We start from the raw sequence: 24,615 nt of genomic DNA, 5'->3' as shown, positions 1-24,615 counted from the left end.
CAGGGATCCTAGAAGGCCAGGCTAAAATAAAAAATAAACATCCTTTGTGATCCAAAAATAAATACACTTTAACCTTAATTTATATATAAAGAAAAAGGGGAATATAGGTATATTTATCCACACATACCAAAGTATATTTAGTTTCAAAATTTCAAAATTTTTTAAATTAAAAGATAATACATGGGGTTGGGGATTTAGCTCAGTGGTAGAGCACTTGCCTAGCAAGGGCAAGGCCCTGAGTTCGATCCTCAGCTCCAACAATATAATAATAATAATAATAATAATAATAATAATACTTTTACTGTTGCAAAAAAATATTTTGCCTTAACAAAGATATAACCTACCAAAAAAGGAACTCCCCAAAGTTAAGGTTGGGGAAGGGTATTGTTTTTGTCTTTCCTGGAATAAAAGCATCCAACTAAGAAATCCAGAGACCACTGGACAAATGAGACATCTGAAGAAGAAGGATGAATTATGAAGAGAAAATGTCCCAAGAAAAAGAGTAAATTGGTCTAATGGTATAGCCCATCTCCAATAGGGTAGAATTTCACAAATCTTCCAAATGCTTGTTTTTCTGCTGCTGTCTAAAGACACAAAATGCAAATGGTCTTTTTGTGGTCCCAATTCAATTAAAAATTAAAGTTGCCTTTGGAGTTGGGGCGTGGCTCTCCTCTAAACCCACACATACTTATTAAAGGAAAATCCTGGTTGGGGATTTAGCTCAGTGGTAGAGTGCTTGCCTAGCAAGTGCTAAGGCATTGAGCTCAATCCTCAGCTCAAAAAAAAAAAAAAAAAAAAAAAAATCCAAAATCTTTGTCTCATATCAGAAGAGTCATCTGGTTTGGGACAGAAGAAACCTAAAATAAGGAAGTATTCTATTGACACTCATCTCTTAACCTTTGGTTTTCATTTGATTCTTTAAAAAATTTATTTTTACTTTATGGGAATTGGTGTTTGCCATGGACATCAGGTCCTCTGGAATTACAGACAGTTATGAGCTGCCTCATGGGTGCTGGGAATTGAACCTGGGTCCTATGGAAGAGCAGCCAGTGTTCGTAACCACTGAGCCATCTCTCCAGTCCCCAAATTTTTCTTAAGGTATAATTATCTCAAAATAAAATTATGTATATATAAACTTTCTGTCATGATATTAGTGATCATATGGAGTACTAACTAAGTCTAGAAATAAGCTTCATATAGCTTTCTCTATTTGTTTTCAGGTATGAGTCTGAAGCATGTAACTAGGAACTAAGTTTATACCCCCAGATATACTTGATGGATTATGGTCCTCTAACCTTTTGGAGATCTTTTTGTAAATGGAGATGGAGCCTTTTGTTCCAACTGCCAGGTCACAAATAAACACATAAAAGCTTAATTACAGAATGCTTGACCTATAGCTCAGGCTTGTTACTAACTTGCTCTTACATTCAAATGAACCCATTTCTATTAATCTATGTCTTGCCACATAATCCATGGCTTTACGGTCCTCTGGCATCTTGCTTCTAGGGCAGCTGTCTCCTTTGACTCTGCCCTTCTTCATTCCAGTCCTCAGATCAATTGTCCCACCTAACTTCCTGCCTGGCTATTGGCCAATTAGCATTTCATTAGGAAGTGAGAGTAACACATATTTATAATGTAGAAAAGGATCATCCCACAGCATCTGCTGAATATGGCATTTAAAATGTTTTATGTTTCCTGCAGTGAACCATGACCATTCCTGGTAGTGAGTGACCTTCGAGGTCTTCAAGAAGATGATGGGGCCCTACAATGACAAATCCATCTGGATTGTGGTAACACCACTAAGCTGACAAACATCACCCAAAGATCAGTTAAGCCCAGCACTTTCCCATCACACAGACTGGACAACAAATGATACATTTAGCTTCCCCAGGACTTGGCCATTATCCCAATTTTATCAGGGTCCCCTAAAGATGCTGTCACCCCCAGACAATAGGAAGTAATTTTCATTCTGGACAGGTGGTGTGGGTGGATTTTGCTTGTTCTGTGAGTATGGATGTTTGTCGTTGTTTAGGGGCTGGTTGCAAGTTATTGGTCATGGTCAGGGAGGACACCAACCAAAGGTTAGGTTAAGAGATTTCTTTCTTTTCCTTTCCTCTATCATTCTTTCCTTCCTATCTAGTGTTGAAGAACAAGGGGGGAGCTAGGAGATGAAAAGAAAAAAAGGGGGGGATATAGGAATAATAAGATAAAAGGGTAGATTATTGAATCTACTTTTAAACTGGAAAGCAACTATTAGTCTCAAATATTTTACATTGATATGGATTTTTGTATATTGATACAAATTCAAGGTAATTTTTTGTTATAACATATTGTATATATTTTTTTACTGTTTAAAAATGTAATGTAGGGTTGGGGATTTAGCTCAGTGGTAGAGCACTTGCCTAGCAAGCGCAAGGCCCTCAAAAAAAAAAAAGTAATGTAAAATTCTAGTCCTTGAAAGCTATATTACAAACTGTTTAGAGTAATTAAATAATGTAGATTAGTAGTCACCAATAACAATCAAACTTGAGGTCATATTAGGTATGTTTTCAAAGTTAAACAGATATATTTTACATAGGTAGTCTTCAAACACTTCAGAGATCTATAGAATATGGCATTTAAGATGTTTTAACAATGTAAGGCTTTTCATGACAGTGAGATGTGTCTGTTCTTGGAAGTGCCAATCTACTTCAGAGAAGATGATGGGCACTGAAGAACCTCCATATGGAGTTTGCTTTAAATGTGGCAAAGCTAGCCACTGGGCAAGAAACTGTCCTTGCCTCGACTGCTGACAGTATGCTGTCCAAATTGAACAAGCAGAACACAAAGGAATTCAACTGCCAAACTTTGCCAAGACAAGGCAGGCTAGTACTTCAAAATTCCTGCTTCACAGAAGTCAATTCTGGCCCACAGGCCCAAGATGGATGCCCCAACGTTGTAGAGGAACCTTGGGTGACTGTCTAGGCAGTCGGCTGTTTCTGTCATTTCTATAGTTTTGGAAGTTGTTTGCTCTGCACTTCCTGTTTAATCAGGTAATTTTATATCCTTCTTGGGTCTTTGTTGGGGTTGAAGAGTAGATAGTTACACTTACAGTTTTCCTTGTTAACAAATTCAGAAAAGAGATATAAAGTATATAAGGGTGAGAGACATAAAAGCTCAAATTGTTTATCTAAGAAAATGTTTTGAGATATAAAAAAATAGTTTTGGGTTGGTAATACAAATTAGCATTGAAAGTGGATTGGGGGAGGGGTTGGGGATTTAGCTCAGTGGTAGAGTGCTTGCCTAGCAAGTGCAAAACCCTGAGTTCAATCCTCAGCTAAAAAAAAAAAAAAAAAAAAAAGAAAGTGGATTAGTTACCAAACTTTCGACTCACCAAGACAGAATAGATAATGGAGTATTTTCTCTGAATTTGCCAAATGCAAATGAACTGGACAGTGTGAATGTAATTGTTCCTATTGTATATAGTTTTTCTGTATCAGAGTTAAAAACCTTCCCTTTTTATTTAGACAAAAAGAGAGAAATGTGATATTTTGATTGCGTTCTGATGTTCTTGAGACTGGCAATAAAGTTTGCTTCAGAGGGCATAGCCAGCTATTAGCTGATCAAAATTAACCATAGAGGTTTTGGAGTACTGAAGACAGACAAAGAGACAAAGGAAGTAGTAGGGCAGGGCTTAGAGAAGATCTTGGTCCTTTTCAGATCAAGGAAAGAGAAAGAAAGGTCATTGGCCACTTCTCTGATCATTCAGGTTCTTACCATGATATCTGACCCCTGAGTTTTTATTGATAAAGATTAAATATAAATGCTTCACGTGTCCCTGACCCCATCACCACTCAGGCTAGTCTCCAACTCTTGTTGGCTCAACCCTCCCACCTCAGACACTGCTGCAACTGCAGAGGCACACTACTGCACTTTGTTCCTCAAATTTCAGTTAGACAGAACTATTCCCTGAAAGCACTGACTACATATTATAGAACTAAGGTAAATACGTTTGGGATCAATTTAATATTTCATTTATGTATTTAGAAGCAAAAAATTATAATATATTATGTAAAAACTTTTATTTTAAAACCATACTAAAATTCAAACAATTACATTGTATAGTACCTGATAATCCATTTCAACATACTGAAAGATAAACTAATCCCTTTCTGAAATAAGTTTAAATTGTTTTGTTTGACAAGGTCTCTTATTAGCCCAAACTGGCCTCATACTCATTATACAGTTTAACTGGCATTAGAGTGATGGGTTCTCTACTTTCCAGGTCCCAGGACTTGCACCACCATGCCTAGGAATCAGTTTATTTTCTCAGGTGAACAGTGCAGAAACTGGAGGAAGATGAAAGCAGTTGGCGATGGAGAAGGCTGTGGGATTTAAAGATGTTTGGCCGAAAGGCTTTTATAAAAGTAAACAAAACTAAAACCGAGAATACCCAATACCTACGGACCTTTACAGTAAATACAATTTTCTTTTTTTAAATTTCCTGTGCTGGGGAGCACATACTAGGTATGTGTTCTAACACTGATCTACAGCAGACAGTAATTTAAAACGAAACAAATTTGATCTGATCAAACCAGCAACTTTCCATTTTATTCAATTTTGAATAAAAAAGTGTATCAAAGGCATCAACTTCAAAAGAAATTATTTGCCTCATTTGTGCCAAACAAGGACAGTTTCTCTTCTGTTGAAAGTGCATGAACTTCTTGAAATTCAGTTTTCATTTGTCTCCTAATTTCCAAATAAATAGATGAACAGCTCCAGCTCATGGCTTGTAGATTGCTTTCCTAGCCCACAATGTCCTCCAAGCTTTCATCATAGACCCATTTGAAGACAGACCCTTCAGAACTCTCTATAGTTTCAAAAAGTCTCTTGAAGTCTTGAGGATACAGTTTAAGTATTGTCCATCCAGGTCTTATTCTCACCTGCCTCAGTATTTCAATCGGTTCAACTGTACTCAGCGAGCTGAAAAGGAAACCAAGAAAACATATTCAACTCCCTTTCACATCTGTCAGTTAAATCTAAGAGAGCTGTCTCCTCAGGTCATTAAAATGTACACTCTGGACAGAGATGACTTTGAACACCTACCTTACCTCCCAAGTACTGGGATTATAGGTATGTACTACCATACTGGGTATGGATAGGAAATGTTTACATAAAATAAATGTTAAGCCTATAATCTCAGCACTCAGGAGACTGAGAAGTCATTCCTAAAATTTTAGAGCTACCCACCAGTAAGTTTAAAGTGGTGCAATCAATTCTCACACACACTCTAGTTTTGTTTTTTTTTTAAAATCTTTTATTTCTTGATAGGGTCTCACCACATAGCCCTGACTAGTCTGGAACTCACTATGTAGACCAGACTAGCCTCAAATTCAGAGTTCCACCTGCCTCTGCCACCCAAGTATTGGGATTAAAGGCATGTACCACTATGTGTGTGAGATTTTTTTAAAAGATAGTTTCACTCTGTATCTCCGTCTGGTCTGGAACTTACAATAAAGGCCTTGAACTCATGTGACTGATTCTCCTGCCCCAAGGTCCTGTGAGTTGAGATTATGGGTTTACCATTTACATGTAAACAGTGTGGCAGTGCTATAATCCTCTTATTTGGAAAGTAAAGGCCAGAAGGGTTAAAAGTTCAGTCATCTCTGACTATACAGAAAGTTCAGCTAGCCTGGGCAATCTCAAAACAATCTCAAAACAAATACCTAAACAAATAAGTTAACTAAAAATAAATATTTCTAGTCAACAGTCCCAATAAGGTTATATGGCAAATGACGATGAATTAAAATACTATTTTAACACGTCTTCCACCTTCTGACAATACTTTAGGGACTGCTAGTCACAAAGTTGACTGGAGAACACAGAGTCACACTGGCTGGAGGGAGGGACGGCCCTGGGTTAAGAGCTCTTGCTGCTCTGCCTGGGGACCTGAGCTCGGTTCTCAGCAGCTCTGCAACCCCAGCTCTAGGGGTGCTGCGACTGTTGTCTGACCTCCGCAGGTACCCAGGAACAGCCCACGAGTGAACACACACGAAAACGAAATGAATACAAACTGAACAAAGCTCAAACAGCCTGCGAGTAGCCTAGGTTTTGCTGCTTAAAGACGAAAACAGGTGGTCAGAGGGAGGTGTTCTTATTTATTTCTTTATGAATTGTCTGTAACAGGCAGGTGTGTGCATGCTGCCTGTGTGGTGCGCACGGACGCAAAGCAGGGGCGCTGGGTGGGCCCCTGGAACTGGAAAGACAGGCATTTGTGAACTGCTTCTCTCTCCAGTCCAGAAGGAGGTATTTTTAACAGGTAAAGTATTTTTAACACGGGCACACCTTACTCCAAATCAAGATGTGAAACACCACCCTGTAACACAGGAGACAGTCACATTAAATCACTCCTTTTATAGTCTGACCTCACTGAATTTCTACTTACCGTAAATGTTGTATTATAGGGGCACTGCGCTTCCCAAAGCAGTGCTTTACCATGTGGAAAAATATATCATAATTCAAGGGACTTAAGTTTTCTGTAAATAAACTTCTACGAGGAGTCATTTGAATAAAATACAGGTTTTGTTTCATTGAGTTTAATGATTCCTAGACAGAAAAGAAAGTAACTTTTGTCAGTCATACACTATTACCAGGTGACTCCTTCAAGCCACTTGCTGCACATCCCCACGTCCCTGGGTTTGCTTCCTGAAGGCTCAACACTTTGTAATGTGGGCCACGCAGAGTTCTGACAGAAAGTAACCTACAAGGAGGAGGTTTTTATGTGACAAACAGCAAGATTGCTGACGTTTGCCACGAAAGAGGTGATGGGAGGGTCCTAGTCCATTCCTCAGTTGTGGGGCGAACCCAATGTGCGCCTAGCAAACCACTTACCACCTCCTGGGCTGGCAGCTCAGACAGTCTTTATCCACCCCGGAAAGCTGAAGTGTATTTATTGATAGCCTCGTGACTACAGTAAAATCAGAACTCAGTGGCATCAACACGAAACAGTTCCTGCTGTGTTCAAGGACACCACAAGCACACCCAAGAACACAAAAGTGTTAGTGACTAGCCTTTTCGCCTTTTCCTTATCTCATTCTTTTTTGGATTTTCGAGACACAGGGTTTCTCTGTGTAGTTTTGGTGCCTGTTCTGGAGCTTGCTCTGTAGACCAGGCTGGCCGCGAACTCACAGAGATACGCCCGGCTCTGCTTCTGGAGTGCTGCGATTAAAGGCATGCACCACCGCCACCTGGCTTCCTTATCTTTTTCTTTTGTAAAGATTTATTTATGTATTATGTATATAGTATTCTGCCTGCATATGTCTCAGCATGCCAGAAGAGGGCGCCAGATCTCATTACAGATGGTTGTGAGCCACCATGTGGTTGCTGGGAATTGAACTCAGGACCTCTGGAAGAGCAGTCAGTGTTCTTAACCTCTGAGCCATCTCTCCAGCCCTCCTTATCTTTTTCTAAACATGCATTTATTTACTATGTGTGCACACATACGTATGTATAATTTTATTACTAAAAAAGTTAATTCAGAAAAGGTACTTTTTCCCCTCTCTCCAGCCTCTGAAGGCAATCTTAAAGAAAATAAACGTGAACAGGAATGGCAGCATCATTTGTTCTTACCGGAAGCTTTGAGTTCTCTAAGTGCCCATTTTCGGTATGCACACTAAATGAGGACCAAGGTTCCTGGAGGAGGAAAAACAGACAAGGCAGTTCTTTCTTTCTGAAGGTCTATGTGGGACGTGTGCACAGAAGGCTGGAGGCTGTTTTCAGGTGTTTCACTCCATCATTCTCCCCACGTTATTGTTGAATAAGGGTTTCTCACTGAACCTGGATCTTATGAACTCTAGCTGGCCAGCAAGTCCCAAAGATCCTCCTGTCTCTGCCTCCCCAAGCCCTGGGATGAGAGGCATGAGCTCTTTTTCACATGGCTTCTGGGAATTGAACCCAGGCCCTCATGCTAACACTGTAAGCACTTTACCAACTGAGTCATCTCTTCAGCCCCAGGACCTTCTTTAGTTTACATTATCTCACATGAGGCCCAAGGCTCCTCAGTTCTGTTAGTTCTCTTTAGTCAAAATACTTCAAGTTATTAACGCCATAAAACAAATAAAAACCTACCTAGGCGAATCTCAGGGTGGTGGTGTGTCACTGTAATCCTAGTACTTGGGAGGTAGAGGTATCCTGGGCTATATATGAGACCCAGTCTACCCCACCCTGCAAACAGAACCAAACCATACCCAGGGGCTAGGGATGTAGCTCTCTATTTGAGCACTGCTTCTGTGTTCAAATACAAACCCCCCCACACACAAATAAAAGGAAAAACACTTGGAATGGTATCTAGCATTGCTAAGTAAGTGTTAACAATGACCAAGTATTTGAACTACAGTATTCAAATGGTATATTTTGTGTAACAGGTAAGAGATGTGTCATCCTACGTGTGGCGGTACACATATATAACCCTAGCACTGAAGGTGGCTGACACAGGAGGACAGAAAGTCTAGAGTGATCCTGGGTTACACAATGAAACCCTGTCTCACAAAACAAAGCAATGTAATATTCACTATATTAAAAAAAAGAAAAAAGAAAGGAAGGAAGGAAGAAAAGCACAGGAAAACAGAAGACAAAAGTATGTCTTCTATGCCACTGGTGATGTCTACAGCATTGATTTATAAAATTTCCCTTTTGTAGAGCATGTATCAAATAAAACACGGTTCCTAGTTTTTTGCTGGTTTGTTTGTTTTTCAACACAGGGTTTCTTTGTGTAAGCTTGGCTATCCCAGAATTAGCTCTGTAAATCAGGGTGGCCTTGAACTCACAGAGATCCACCTGCCTCTGCCTCCCCAGTGCTGGAATTAAAGACATGCAACACTTAGCAAGTTTCCTAGTTTTATCATGAGCTATTTGAGCACTGTCTCAAATATTACTTCTATGATTAGAGAAAAAGGTGCTGCGGAGACCCACAGAGGTTTCCTAGTGAGAACTTACTCAGGGTCTGAGAATCTGAGTTTGCTTGACCCAGCAGAGCTACAAAAGGGAATGATTTGACCACCAGCGTAGTTACCAGGTGTTTGGAAGGGTCTATACTTGGCTGTGCAGTGTGCTTTGACCTAACAAGGAAGAGGTCTTTTGTCCCACCCCTTGGCATTGTTATAAAAAGCCCTTTTGAATGAATGGAAGAGGCTATTGGGTATTGATCCAGGCCCTCCTTAAACTATCCTGTGTTTCTGTCTTTCTTCTTGTCAACTAGGTCTCTCGATCTAATATTTTCTTACCCCCCCCCATAAAAACCCTTCAAAAAGTGGGAGCTGGCCTCCCACAAGGCGCCAAACAAGTGTCAACATTAATCTCCCTCTAAGAAATGGCAACAGCAAATGTCTTTAATCCCAGAACTCAGGATGTAGAGGCAGGAGGATCTCTGTGATTCAAGGCCATCCTGATCTACATAAGGAGTTCAGGCCAGGAAGGGCTACATAGTGACACCCTATGTCAAAATAAAACAAAACTAAACAAATTGGAAAATAATGAAATTAAATCTTTTAATAAATTAATCTTTTACATTAACCTTTAGTGCATGGTCTGTGCTTATAAGCCTCTGAGTTAGAAAATTCTCCTGGCATCTGAGACTTTACTCACCATTTGAATAAACTTAATATCACAAGCCACTTGCCAAAGCACACTCAACACATGATACAAGTCTGGCCTTTTAGGAGTGGCTATTAGTCTCTAGTGAAAAAAAGAAACAGAGAAAATTATGTTACATAGATTCATAATCAATATCATATGTTGGATCTTAACTTTGACATCTTAGTAGCATCTAGAAATTTAAATTAAAAAATGAGAATTGGCCAGGTATGGTGGCACATGCCTTTAAACTCAGTAGTCAGTAGGCAGAGGGAGGTGGATCTCTGTGAGTTCCAGGACAGACAAGACTACATAACAGAGCTCCTATCTCAACAAACCAAAAAGATGAGAACTAAGTACAAAACATTAGTCATAAGTATTTTCAAGTAGAGTGTTCCTTTTTGAAAACATATAATATCAACATATAAAACTGATTGTATGGGCTGGGGTGGTTAAGAACACTTGCTGCTCTTCCTGACTGGAATTTGGTTCCTAGCACAGACAAAAGGGGGCTCAGAACTCACAATTGTGAGCTATTTAAATTGTGCATCAAGAATTGTTAAGATTGTAACTCTAACTCCAACACCTTCTAGCCTCTGTCAAGTACATGCACACACGGTGTAAATATATACATCTAATTAAAAATATGAATGAAACAAAACCACAGGTCAGAAAGATGGCTCAGCAGTAAAAAGCACTGGATGCTCCTCCAGATGACCCAGGTTGAGTTCTCATCAACCACGTGACATGTCACAACCACTGTCTGTAAAACTCCAGACCCAGAGGATCCGACCGATGCCTTTGTGTCCTCCTCAGGCACCACATGCACAAGGTACACAGACATATCACTTTTAATAAGGTGGCATTTCAGGGGGAATCATACTTAAGAAAAAACTAAAATAAAAACTGTATAATGACCAGACATGGTAAAAACACCTTGTAACCTCAGCACTAGGGAGACTAACACAGGATTCCTCTGAGTTCAAGGCTGGCCTGGGCTACATAGTTGAGTTCCATACCCAGCCCAGGTTATAGAGCAAGACTGTTTCAAAAAACTAAAACCAAACACAAATAGGAAAAACTCATCATTTAGCCACAGGCACAATTAAGACAGAAACAATTTATACTCTATGGATCCAACAACAACAACACAACAGAACAGCAGGGACTATGGAAAAAGAGAAGTATGCTAGAATTCTATATCAGGTGAGCTACTAAGCTGTGTATCAAGAGTTGTTATGGCTGAGGATGATCAGATGGTGCTGGTCACCTGACGACCTGAGTCCACTCCCTGGGACCAATATGGTGGAAAGAGAAAACGACACCTCCAAGTTGTTTCCTGACTCCCACATGGCTAACAATGGTGTGTATGAGCATGAGTGAATGCAAGTGTATACATACACACACACACACACACACACACACACACACACTAAATGTTTTTTTTTGTTTTTTTTTTTAAATAAGAAATAATTGCTAATCTTTTTTTTTTTTTTTTTTAGACAGGGTTTCTCTGTGTGGCCCTGGCTGTCCTGGAACTCGCTCTGTAGACCAGGCTGGCCTTGAACTCAGAAATCCGCCTGCCTCTGCCTCCAGAGTGCTGGTAAAGGGGTGCTCCACCACTGCCCAGTAAAGCCGACTCTTGCTGGATATTAAGGATGATACCATCAGTGAATTGAAGGTATCACTGAGAAAAGATCTCATGGAAAAGTCCATGTTAAAGAAACTGTAAGCAAGACAAAATTTTTGTTCTCATGTAGCCCAGGCTGGTCTGCAACTATATATTGGAGGATGACCCTGAATTCTGATCCCTCTTCCTCTGCCCACTAAGTGCCTCCCAAATAGTTGGCCACTGTGACTAACTTACAAACCTGATGAGCATTCCTTTGTACCCTGTTCTCATTTTTGTTTATTTATAGTATATATGTATGTAGGTAAATGGATCAGGATTGTCTACTCTCATTCTACATGACTAGCCAATATTTTCTATCTGGGTGAGGACACATCCCTCATTTCTTGGACATTATTCCTACCTAGGGTTCCTTTATGTACAAATGGGCACTGCCTATTATACTGGAGCAAAGCTCACACACACAGGAAGCTCTGTGGTCCTTAGCCAATTCTAACAGCACTGTTCAGGGCTGCAGGGCGCCTCCTCACTAAAAAGGAAGAAAGCAGAGGCTGCTGTCCCTGCACCAGACCCCCAAAGAGCAGACTAAAAGTCCAACTGGAGCCACTCAGACTTGAGTTTCAAGCCACTAAGGTGAACCAATGTTGTTTATTTGCTTTTCCCAGAAATCAGGAACAGCCAAAGTTCCCAAACAAGCCAGGCACAACCTGCCAAGATAATGACAGACAATCTGCATTAATCCTTATACAACAAGGTCATCTGAAGGAACCTGGTGGTAACCAATTTGCTATTTTTCCATTGTTCAGTATCCCTGTTTCTTTTTTAGGAATGTGATTGTGAAATGACTAAGCAGCTACTGAGTTTGAGTTAGCTTTTCTTCAGTGTCCACTGTCTGGAAAACCAACCTCCTCTACTGTTTCCGTCCAGACATGCATTCTATTGTCAATGGAAAGAGGGGCTGATGCACCCTTCTATCAGGATAAAGTAGTCAGGGTGGTGAGAAACCGCAAAGGACACAAGACTTTGATGGACTGCTTCAGAGGATATACCAATGATTGGTAAGAAAACAAAGAAGATGTTCAGCAGCATACCTAGCCATTAGGAAAACACTAACACACTGAAACACTACTTCATCCAACTATGAGATGGTATCAAAAACACAAAGAAAGGGCCCGTGAGATGATGCAGCTGGCCAAGCTTGCCGACTTGGGTTCGATCCCTGAAACACACCTTTGACCTCCACACATACACTAACAAGAAACACAAACTAGCTGGATGTGGTGGCACACGCCTTTAATCCCACCACCTGAGAAGCAGAAGCAGCCAGATCTCTGTGAGTTGGAACAAAGCAAGTCCAGGACAGTCCGGGCTGTTACAGAGTAAACCCTGTCTCAAAAAATAAGCAAGCAAGCAAACAACAACAACAAATCAAAACAAACAAAAAGAACCTCACAAAATAAAAACAAACACAAGTATGATGGGGAAAATTTCTGAATTCTTGTGCACTATTGTTGGGAAAGTAAAATAGTGTATCTAGCAAGAAAAGCAGTATAGTACTTTCTTAAAACTTAACTAGAGGCCGGGCGGTGGTGGCACACGCCTGTAATCCCAGCACGTAGGAGGCAGATCTCTGTGAGCTCGAGGCCAACCTGGTCTACAGAGCGAAATCCAGGACAGGCTCCAAAACTACACAAAGAGAAACCCTGTCTCGAACCCCCCCCCCCCCCAAAAAAAACCAAAAACCAAAAACCAAAACTAGAATTACTACACGATCTAGCAACACTAGTTCTACACATATGAACCAAAACCTCGGAAAGCAAGGCTGCGGAGGCAGCTCAGTGTAAAGTGCTCATTGCAAAAACAGGAGGACCTGAGCATGGTCCTCAGCACCCATGGAAAAGCCAGCACAGAAGCTCAGGCCTGTGACTCACAGCTCGAGGTGGAGACAGGAGGATCCCTGGGGCTCACTGGCCAACTAGTGTAGGCAAAGGGCAAACTACAAGTCCTAGTGAGGGACCCTTCTCAAAGAAGTAGATCAATGAAGAAGTAAAATAATGGTAAAGAAAGAAAAAGGTTTAAAAAAAAAAATCAAAGAAGTAGATGGCTCCTGAGCAATGACATCAGAGGCTGATTACAAATCCATCTGCACACCACCCCTGTCACAACCTGAAAGCGAGAACTTGTATATGTGGCAGCTTTATTCATAGTATTTGAGAAGTGGAAGCAGCTAAGTGTTCTTTCACAGATCATTAGATACATTTTAGTGAGTACATATAGCAGAATGATATTCAGCTAAAAAAGAAAAAAAAAAAAAAAGAAAGAAATTTCAACACGCTGTAACACAGATGAAACTTGAAGATATCATGCTAAGTTCAATAAGCCAGCCACAAAAGGACAAAGGTAGTATGACTTGAAGCCAAGCTCTGAGAGGGTGCAGGACAATGGTCACTAAAGCCTGAGGAAATGGGAGCATGGGAGGTTAAGTGCTCAGTGGAATATCTAAAGAATGTTGGAGCTAGACCTCAAGTACTGGATGTATAACATAAATATATTTAATGCCACTGAACTGTACATTGTAAAATAATTAAAACTCTCAAATGTCAGGGGCCCCAAACCAGAAGACTACAGCATTCTCTACAGCACTCTGTGTCCCCACTGACAACCCACCTGGAAGTGTTTTTCAGTAACAAACAGGTTCAGCTCTATTCGTCCGTATCTGAATATAGACTCGCAGGAATACAGATCGAACAGAATTTTCCAAAGCAATCGTCTTTCGTCTTTACTTGGTAGGATCCCAACTATTTTTATAGGAACACCTATTAGGGATACAGGCATAAAATTGCATAAGGTTCTTAAAACTTTTTTCCCCTATGATCATATTTTATTGATGCAAAGTAAGTTAACAACAGTAACTATTTCAATTAAGGATCCAAGATGGTGGGTGACATGCAGGTATGGTGTGCTAGAATCACCAGGGAAGTAACTGAGGACAGCTGGGTGACATTATCAGAAGAGGTGGGTAAACACCCATAAATTGTCCAGTCTAATAATGAAGTAAATGAGAAACTGTAGGAGCTAAGGGCTCACATAGAGAAGGGTTTACTGTGCAGGCGTCAGAACCTGACTCCAGATCCCCAGGCTGTACAGTCCAGTCCACCTAACTAGGTTCCAGGTTCAGTGACAGGCATGGGGCGATTGAGGAGGACGCTCATATCAACCTCTGGCCTCCACAGGCACACACATGTACATGTGCACACACGAAAGTGTACACATACATAAAGAGGAGAAAAGGAAGACCACGAAAGTGGCTGTGCTAGCTGGTTTTAACCAGTCACCCGAGAGGAGGGCGCCTCAGTTGAGAAGATGCCTCCCTAAGATGCCTATAGCGTACTTTCTTTTTTTTTGAGCTGAGGATCGAACCCAGGGCCTTGTGCTTGCATTTTCTTAAATCCTGATTTACAGAGGAGGGACCAGCCCGTTGTGGGTGGTGCCATGTGATGATCTATTGTGTACCCTAATAAAATTTGCCTGAAGACCAGAGAACAGAACAAGCCACTAGATTAAACATAGAGGCCAGGCAGTGGTGGCACACACCTTTAATCCAATAGGGATTAATCGGGAGGCAGAGATCTGTCTGGATCTCTGTGAGTTCAAAGCCACCCTGGACCACATGAGGTTGATTCAGACTAGGAGAGAAACAGCCAGACAGTGGTGGCACACACCTTTAATCCCAGCACTTGAGATCTCATGCCTTTGCTACCAGTACCTGGGAAGCACTCACACCTTTAATCTCAGCACTAGGAAGGAAGTGAAATGGCTGGGTGGGGAAGGCACAGAAGGTGTGAGGAGACAGAACTAGAGCCTTCCAACTGAGGACACAGAGGGATGCAGTCAGAGGATTCGTGGAGACAGGATCTCGCCTTCCATTCAGTCTGAGGATTTGGTGGTGGGGCAAAGTTTCTCTAGTGGCTTGTTCCTTTGTCTCTCTGATCTTTCAGCATTGACCCCAATATCTGACTCCAGGTTTTTTTTTTTTTAATTAAAAGACTATTAGGCCGGGCGGTGGTGGCGCACGCCTTTAATCCCAGCACTCAGGAGGCAGAGCCAGGCGGATCTCTGTGAGTTCCAGGCCAGCCTGGGCTACGAAGTGAGTTCCAGGAAAGGCGCAAAGCTACACAGAGAAACCCTGTCTCAGAAAACCAAACCAAACAAAAAACATTAGAGCAACAGTGCCATCCCCGGGGCTGGTGGTCCTGGGTTCTATAAGAAAGCAGGCTGAGCAAGTCATGAGGAGCAAGGAGAAGTTCTCTGTGGCCTCTGCATCACCTCTTGCCTCCAGGCTCCTGTCCAGCTTCCTTCCACAATGAACAGTGATATATAAGTGTGAGGCAAACAAGCCCTGTCCTCCCTAAGTAGCTTTGGCCACACCGTTTCATCACAACAATGGTGACACTAAGACAGCTGCCTGTGGCAATGGCAGGAGGAGATACTGGGGACACCCTTTCCTCTTGGCACTCAGGAGAGCAGCCGCAGAACACCACCATAAAAAGATTCTTGGAGCTAGAGAGGTGCTCAGCAGCAGTTAAAGAGCACTTGGTACTTCTCCAGAGGACTCAAATTTGGTTGCCAGCACCCACCGTGGGTGGCTCACAATGACCTGTAATTCCAGCTCCAGGAGATCTGATGCCTTCTTCTGGCTTTTGAGGGCACCAGAATGTACATATATACACTTACACATAAGCACATGAAAAGACTGATGCAATTCTAAACAGTCTTATTAAATAAGAAACACAGAGCCAAATAAAGAGTTGAAAGCCCACTGGGCAGCAGTGGTGCACGCCTTTAATACCAGCATTTGGGAAGCAGAGCCAGACGGATCTCTGTGAGTTCGAGGTCAGCCTGGTCTCTTACCAGCTGCTGCCGTCCTTCCCCTGAGAAAAGAGAGCCACTTCTGTGTGTCTGTATTTTTTATTGACTTTCTGTTCTGCCTTTTCATTGGTCCTAAACCCAACCACATGACTTCTTCATCACTGCCTGTCTATACAGACCTCCAGTAACAAACAAACCCTCTGCTGAGTCAGCAGCTTGGTCCTGTCTCCCATTTGCCCCCCAAAATGTCATTCATGGGACTAGAAAAAAATCTGAATTAGATAGAGCCATGCAATATTCAATGAGACGGACACCTGGCTGAGGGAGCCTATAGGAGAATACACACTTGTGTGGGGTGGCACACTCTAGACATCCAGAAGTACAGCCAGGGACCAGGATAAGCATTCGAAAACTGGACTCCTGAAGGAACTACCCCAGGTGCAACTATTATGTATGAGCAGACCTGTGAAGGATGCCCCCCCCCCCCACACACACAGACTGGGCATCTGGGACCTGATGGATAGGCATCCAGGTGCAAGGCTGCAGCCAGCAATCAGGTGAGACTGCATGCAGTTTCTCTACCCCCAAGCAACTCTTTCCCTTCCTGCTCATCTCTGTTCAATACTCAAGTTAGCAGACTAACTTTGTCCTCTATCCTGCTGTCCCCTCTTCTTTATTTCCATAGGCTTGTCCAAAGCACAAGGGCTATATAGACAGGCTTGTGGGGTCTCTGGTCTCAGCCCCATAACAGCTGGGGTTCGTTTAATCTTTTAGGTTGTTTGATAATGTGTCTTTCTATTTTTAAGATTGATTTTCATGATTTTAAAATTATGCACAGATGTGTGTTTCTGCATGTAGGCACACATGTTGAGTGCAGGTGCACAAGGATGCCAGAGGCATTAAATCTCCTAGAGTTGTTGGTACACACAGTTGTGAGCTGCCCACACGAATGCTGGGCTAACCTTAGCTAAAACTGCTTCATGGACATCCTACAGTTTCTACTGTTACCCCTTTTGTTAATTTTTCCCTCCTCGCCTTTTCTCGCCCAACTCAATACTCCTCGCTAACCTAACTCTACCTTTCTCCTTTCCATGCATACACAGTGACTAATATCCTAAGACATACCATACCATTGGTGTTCCTGTACTTACTACAATGATTGGCCCTTAAAGGGAATTGTGTAGCTGACTGCTATTATATGTTCACAGTGGGGCTACTCTTGGATGGTGATTGTTCCTGCAGAGACTCTTCTCCTTTAGGATTGTCCTAGGGATTGTAAGTATATCCAAAGAAATCAAAGAGGACACCAAAAACTTCCTGGACAAATTCCAAGAGAACACAAACAGCTTAATGAAATAAGGTGTAGTACAGATATAAATTGAAATTAAAGAAGTAGATAGAAATACTTGAAAAATACTTGAAATATTAAACTCAGAAAGTCAAATAAAAATTTCTGTGGAAAGCATCACTGGTAAAACAGATCAAAGTGAAGGTGCACTATCTGGGTTTTAAGACAAAGAGAAACTAGAACATTCAGAAAATGGTAAAAATAAATTAACTGGAAGGTATCAACAAAACAGTTGAGATCTGTGGATACCATAAGAAAAGACCAAATCTATAAATCATGAGCATAAAAGAATGATTCATGTTAAAGGCATAGAAAATATTCTAATTAAAATCATAGGAGAAAGTTCTGAATCTAGGGAAAGACATGCCCATTCAAGTCATAATGCAAACAGACGCGAGCAGACAAGAACCTTCCCATTTCATTGATGGTCCAAACCCTCAGCTGGTGCTGGTGGTGCATGCCTTTAATCAGGAAGCAAAGGCAGGCTAGGCTGATTTCTGAGTTTGTGGCCAGCCTGGTCTACATAGTGAGAGTTCTAGGACAGCCAGGGCTACACAGAGAATCCCTGTCTGGGAAAAGCAAAAGCAAAAGCAAACCTAACAAACAAAAATGCACTCAATATACAGAACAAAGAAAGCTTTTGAAAGCTGTGAGGGAGAAATGGCAAGCTGCATGTAAAGGAAGGCCAGCAGAGTAACAGCAGATGTCTCAACAGAAAGTAAGACAGGAGGGCTTGGGACGATGCATTTCAGGCTCTGAGAGGTGACAACTGTGAACCCAGAATATTGCAACCAACAAAGCTTTGTCACAATCAAAGAGAAGGAAAAAGATTCCATGATAAGGGCAGACTAAACAACCAGCCAGCCCTACAGAAGATGCTTGAAGGAATTCTTCAGACTGAAGAGAAAGATAAAAACACCCAGGAGGCTAGAGGAAAGAAGAAATACACCAGAAACAGTAGTTAAGCAAAGGATAGAAAAACACCAAATACTACAAGATCAATAAAATAGCAGGAATTAATAGATACTTTTCAATAATAATGCTAAATGTCAGTAGCCAATTCCCCAATCAAAAGGTACAAATGAGCAAACTGAATTTAAAAACAGGACCTAAGTCAGGTGTGGGGGGCACCAAATCAGAGGGAAGTGGATCTCTATGAGTTTGAAGCCTGTAACACAATAAGTTCCAGGCCAGTCAAGGCTACCCAGTGAGACCTTTCCAAACAAGCAAGCAACAAACAAACCAAAAGACCACTCTCCCCACCACACCTCCCAAAAAAACAAAAGCAACAACAAAAACAGGATCTCATTATCTGTTACTTCCAAGAACCAGACCTCAGGTCAAAGACAGGAGGAGCCCTAGGGTGAAAGAATGGAAAAAGGAGTTCCAAGCAAACCGAGCTGGGAGACAAGCAGGTGTCTCCATTCTAACAGACAAAACAGACTCTAAACACAAACAAGTTGGAAGAGATAAAGGTCACTTTGTACTGATTAATGGAACAACCCATTAAGACGGCATTAAAGTTTATTATTAATGCATCCAAAATGACCACAATACACAATGCCTTTTTTTTTTTCAATTGTAAAAAGCGAAGTACAGTCATTTGCAGGGAAGAAACTGGAGATTATCATATTAAGCAAACTAAGCCAGCCTCAGAAGACAAATATTTTGTTTTCTTCATATGTCGTTATTAGATTTTGCAGATACACAAAGTCCTGTGTAGAAGCAAAGCTGTAAGGGACAGGTGAAAGGCAGAGTATGGAGGGGCTGCAGAGACGCCTCAGTGGTTAAGAGCACTAGCTGCTCTTGTAGGACACTGGCCAATTCCTTGCACCCACATGGTGGCTGACAACTGTCTAAAATTCCAGTTCAGGGATCAAAGCTCTCTTCTGGCTCCCATGGGTATTGCAACAATATGGTGTATAGACAAACATAGGCAGAACACGCACAAGCACAAAATAATATGTCTTTAAAAAAGTGTGTGGTGGTTTGGGAGGGGCACTGTTAGGAAATGTGGCCTTTTTGGAGTAGGTGTGGTCTTGGAGGAAGTCACTGTGGAGGCAGGCTTTGAGGTCTCATATATGCTCAAGCCACACCCAGTGAGACAGTTCACTTCCTGTTGAATTTACATGTAGAATAATTCTCCAGCACCATGTCTGCCTGCATACCGCCATACATCCAGCTACCATGGTTCTTGCCATGATGGTAATGGACTAAATCTCTGAAACAGTTAGCCGTCACCTCAATTAAATGTTTTCTTTTATAAAAGCTGCCATGGTCATGGTGTCTCTTCACAGCAAAAGAAACCCTAAGACAAGGTGATATGAAAGGGAATTCATATGAACAACACCTATTTAAACATACATTTATATGACATATGGTCCCATGTACAATGAATATATACAATTAAAATTCAATAACTAAGCCCCCTACTTAAAACATAACTTGTCCTGTACGAAACTAAGGTTCTCTATATGCAGTAAAAAGGAATGGCATGTTTAGTGTAAGAGCAGCTGCTTATTAACTGGACAATCTAAATCTCTCTATATATATATTGCATATACATCTAGCAAACTAATGAGTCATACTGGTAAAGAAAATGCTGTTTGTTTATAAACAATTAGCTTTAATGAATGACAAAAATTACCTGCTGACCAAGGAACTGCTTTTATTTCCAAGTTCTGAAAAATGACGCGTGAATCATATTCTGGTTTTATCACTTCCTGATGCCTGGGATCCATTTTAAAGAAGTCACTGTGAACCACCTGCATTTCTCTACCCACAGCGTTCCTTAAGTCCTGAAGAGACGAGAAGGTGACAGCAGACATCGCATCATGTACACCGTGCTACCATTCAAAGATGTACCTCAAAAATAGCCGAGTACACGGGGGCATGTCTGCAATCTCATCATTCAGGACACCGAGACAGCAGAATTACAAATTCTAGGAGGACCTGGGCCACACAGTAAGTTTAAGACCCGTCTATCTCTAGAATATAGTGAGATCTGGTCTGAACAATCCAAGGGCTGGGAATATACACGGCTTAATGACAGGACATCTGGCAAACATGCACAAGGCCCAGGGAGGCACTAGAGCACCTCAAATAAAAAAGTTCAAAGCTCTTGGGTGAAGGTTGAAGTATTATTAATATGCCTCAAATTTAACATAGGAACTAAAAATCAACCACCGCAGGAAAAAACAGTCAAAGTGCAAGAGTTTTCTAAGAGGTCTGATACAGGAGCCACCCTCCCTAGGAGCCTGTGGAGCTCAGTAGTACAGTACTCATGTAGCATGCACAAGGCCCTGAAGTCAACCACCAGCACCACATTCAAAACAAAACCAAGCCAGGCATGCTGGGGCACGCCTTTAATCCCAGCACTCAAAAGACAGAGGCAGGTAGGGGAGGCCAGCCTGGTCTACAGAGGGAGTTCCAAGACAGCCAGGACACACAGAGAAACCTTGTCTCAAAAAACTGAAATAAAAAACAAACAAAATCACCAACACAATTTTCTTTCTTTTTGTTGATTGCTTTTGCTGTTTATAAAGCTGCCCCCTTGGAGGGTGTGGGGAATGTTAAATCAGGGTCTCACTAGGCAGCACTGGAGCTCACTACAGAGATGAAGCTGACCTCTTTGGGATGTCTTCTGCCTCTGCCTCCCACATGCTAGGATGACAGACAGGCAGGCACTTAGGAGGCAGAAGCAGTTCTATGAAGCGGAGGCCAACCTGATATATCATAACTCTTTACATACAAAAGTCTATGTAGCCAGCCCTGTCTAGTTTGGAATTCCCAACATACATTAGGTTAGGGCTGGAACCTAATGACTCTCTCTGCCACTGGGCCAGACTCGTGGGATTAAGAGCACGTGGCACCTCACCTGCCGGGCTCACTTTCACCACTGGGGTTTGTACTGTGGACCTTGTTTGGGCTAGGCCAACTAATTGTTCTACCACTGAGCATACCACACCAAAGGCCAACAACAACTCAATACTTAAGTTTTGTTTTTTCAAAAGTTAAATCTTTAGATGTCATAGCTATTTCTACAATGTTTTGTTGTCACACAGTGTGGTGACATTTTGTTCGTGTCTTAACAAATGAAGTGGCCAGGCACTGGTGGCACATGCCTTTAACCCCAGCTCAGGATCTCATGCCTTGGATCCCTGAACTTAGGAGGAGGAAACAGGAAGTGGTATGGCTGGGCAGAGAGGAAGTGATAAGGTGGAGACAGTCTGAGGATGACTAGAGGTAAGAAGCCTTTCTACTGGCTGGCTGCTCTGCTTCTCTGATCCTTCAGCTTTCACCCTGACAGCTGACTCTGGGTTTTATTACTATGACCAATTAGGATTCGAGCTACAGCACAGCTCTTTAAAGTCAAGTCATCTGTTCTCCACACTTTCAGGAAACTGGCATAGATATACAGGTGTAAGTCTTCTGAACTGATTTCCTCTCAAGTGGTCAGCTGTCAGTTAAAGACTCAGAAACACTGCAACAACCATTTGGAGGAAAATCCAGCACTCTGCAACTGCATTTGACCATATCAAACCTGTTTTTGCTTCATTTTAAGTCCTAACTAAACTCAAGAGTTTACACCGATCCACTAACTTAACCTCAGCTTAAGCTCACTCTTGAATTTTAAGCTCAAAAAGGCTAGGGCAGCCTACTGAAGATGGAGACACGAGCTTAGTGACCAATCATAGATCACTCGGCTAGACTGCATAGGAAGGGGGAAGATGTGACATGTTCCCTCCTGATCTTAGGGGAACAAACCACAAGCATGTAACCAAAGGTAGGTTACCAACTGAAAAGGGTAAAGAACTGGTTAACCGGGCTTATGTAACAAGTGGTCCTACCTAGATTTAGAGGAAAGTACCTGATTTTCCTAAGCTTAGTCAATGGAAAACGGGCAGCTACATGGGGATGAGCTTGCATAAATGGAGTGTGATCTACTATAAACAACCAAATGTGGGACAGACCCCAGGCCCATCTGTCTAGATTCTTAGCCTCTTAGATTTGTGCTGTTCCTCCTCCTGGACAGAGGGCGAGGGCTTCTGGGAGGAAAAGGACTTATGATCTACTATGAAACAAGGGAGGCCAGAGTCTGTCTTTACAGGCAGCTCTCACACAGAAAGCTAACAATAATCACGGGCCACGGTGTGCTTTGCAGCCAGGTGGTCCTGGTTTCTATGACTGCCCTTTGGGAACAGGAGATCTGGTCTCTGGCTCCATTTGAAGGAGAATGAAGAGATAGGAAGGCTGAAATGCCTTGTTTCTGAGGCTACACTTGTGGGCTTCCAACTGTCCTTTATTTCAAAATACTCAGCATGTCAATGTGTCACACTTTGAGGTACCATTTTCTGGGCCCCAATAGGAACTAGAAAACAGCCCAGAACTCCCAAGCTTTAAGTTACTCAGCAAGCACTGAGGACTCAATGGGTCCTAGTCTTCAGAGATATTAGACATAGTCCCTAAAAAAATCTCTAAGAAGAAATTGTGCTTAATTTCACTTCTTTAGCTCACTCAAAGTTAGTGGATGGAACAACAAATGACTTTAGGAACATAAAAATATACCTTTAAATGTGGGATAAAAGACTTTTCACTTTCAAAGGCAATCACTCTGGCACCAGCTTTAAGTAATGCCTCAGTCAGGATTCCAGGACCTGGTATATTAACAGAAAAACTTAATTTGCAAAATAAACAACACAGTCTCTCTCTCTCTCTCACTATGTAGACCAGGCTGGCCTCAAACTAACAGAGATCAGCCTGGCTCTGTCTTCCGAGTGCTGGGATCAAAGGTGTGTACCATCAAATTTTTTTTTCTTTTTTTTTGTTTGTTTTTTTGAGACAGGGTCTCTCTATGTAGCCCTGACTGCCCTGGAACTAGCTATGTAGACCAGGCTGGCCTTGAACTCAGAGATAAGCTTGCCTCTGCGATTTTACACGTTTTAAATATCACAAAATTCCTAGATATGATTCTTTTTACATTGAAAGACCTTTTTACATAAAAGATATGAGCTGGGCGTTGGTGACGCATGCCTTTTAATCCCAGCACTCAAGAGGCAGAGCCAGGCGGATCTCTGTGAGTTCGAGGTCAGCCTGGTCTACAGAGCGAGATCCAGGACAGCCAGAGCTACACAGAGAAACCCTGTCTTGAAAAAACGGAAAAACAAAACAAAACAAAAAAATGATTAGACAGTTAACTTGAACCCACAACATCCCAACAGGTAACTGGAGAACATTCCAGGATGTCAGCGACAGCAAAATTTACACTCCTCAACAAATCTATTTCTTAGGAAAAAAAAAAACAGTATTTAAGATTGCAGCTTACCTCTGATTCATGGGACTATCTGAGTGTTTAGTCATAAAACTATTGTCAAGTCTAAACGGAACCGACTTTCCGTAAGAAATGGTGCTTAAAAAAGAAAAAAGACAATTCAGGACCAAGGAGAATGCTCAGAGGGCAAAAGCGCTTGGCGTCTACCCTGACAACCTCATCTCAAGAGGTTGTCATCATCGAGACCCATGCGAGAAGTGACTCTGCCTAAGTTGTTTTCTGAACTAAACACGCGCGCACACAATAAATAAACCTAATTTAGAAAATTAAGGATGTAAAGGTTAAGAGCAAACCTTCTGTTATCTCACCTGGATTGCACTCTAGTATAAGTTGTCGGGATGGTTTTTGGAACCCCAGGATGTTTCGTACCAAGTTCCTGGCCAATTTCTTACACGCTATGTGACGCGTAGGCTCGGATCGACCCTTGGGTGCATAGAAGTGTGATTCATCGAAATCATGATCAAATAACGGCTGCAGGTAGAAGTCAGAGAAGTCGCGACGGTTCCTCGCTTGCCAGTCCTTCCGCGTCGCAGCTCCAGACCCCAAAATACAAGAGCGACCGGGACCTGCCAACACTGACAGCGCCAGCCGCGGAGGCAGCCCCATCGCCGGGCCCCACATCCTCCTCTAACATCCACACAACCACCAGTTTAGGTAGTTTCTGCAAAGAACAAGAAGCACCACATCCCCACGTGCAACAGCAACACACCGACACACTAGGCCGGACGGAAACAAACACTACAAACGGCGCATGCGGACGCCGGAGCCTCTGCCTTTTCTACACTCGCTTCCGCTTCCGCCCAGGCTCCGCCCCCAGACGCCTGTGAG

At 42.1% G+C, this 24,615-nt stretch overlaps 1 protein-coding gene across 1 annotated transcript; it reads right to left on the bottom strand.

Annotated features, from left to right (window-relative positions):
- Positions 1–4,558: 4,558 nt before the first annotated feature.
- Positions 4,559–24,593, bottom strand: Tfb2m (transcription factor B2, mitochondrial). The gene is made up of 8 exons (XM_036202152.1): positions 24,096–24,593; positions 23,025–23,113; positions 20,104–20,254; positions 13,907–14,055; positions 9,622–9,711; positions 7,609–7,671; positions 6,425–6,585; positions 4,559–4,962 (listed from the first exon to the last, which is right to left on the bottom strand). The coding sequence occupies exons 1-8, from the start codon at positions 24,406–24,408 to the stop codon at positions 4,785–4,787; spliced, it is 1,194 nt and encodes a 397-aa protein (XP_036058045.1). The 5' UTR covers positions 24,409–24,593; the 3' UTR covers positions 4,559–4,784.
- Between the last annotated feature and the right edge of the window lie 22 nt (positions 24,594–24,615).

Source organism: Onychomys torridus, chromosome 11 (assembly GCF_903995425.1).
Source record: "Onychomys torridus chromosome 11, mOncTor1.1, whole genome shotgun sequence".
Taxonomy (NCBI): Eukaryota; Metazoa; Chordata; class Mammalia; order Rodentia; family Cricetidae; genus Onychomys; species Onychomys torridus.
This window is presented reverse-complemented; position numbering and strand designations above follow the sequence as displayed.

Coding starts and splice junctions, on each gene's coding strand:
- Tfb2m (XM_036202152.1), bottom strand. CDS start 24,408: ATGTGGGGCCCGGCGATGGGGCTGCCTCCGCGGCTGGCGCTGTCAGTG. Junction 9,712..13,906: donor TTACTGAAAAACACTTCCAG/GTGGGTTGTCAG, acceptor TTTTTTCACTAG/AGACTAATAGCCACTCCTAA. Junction 7,672..9,621: donor ATATTAAGTTTATTCAAATG/GTGAGTAAAGTC, acceptor TTCCTCCTCCAG/GAACCTTGGTCCTCATTTAG.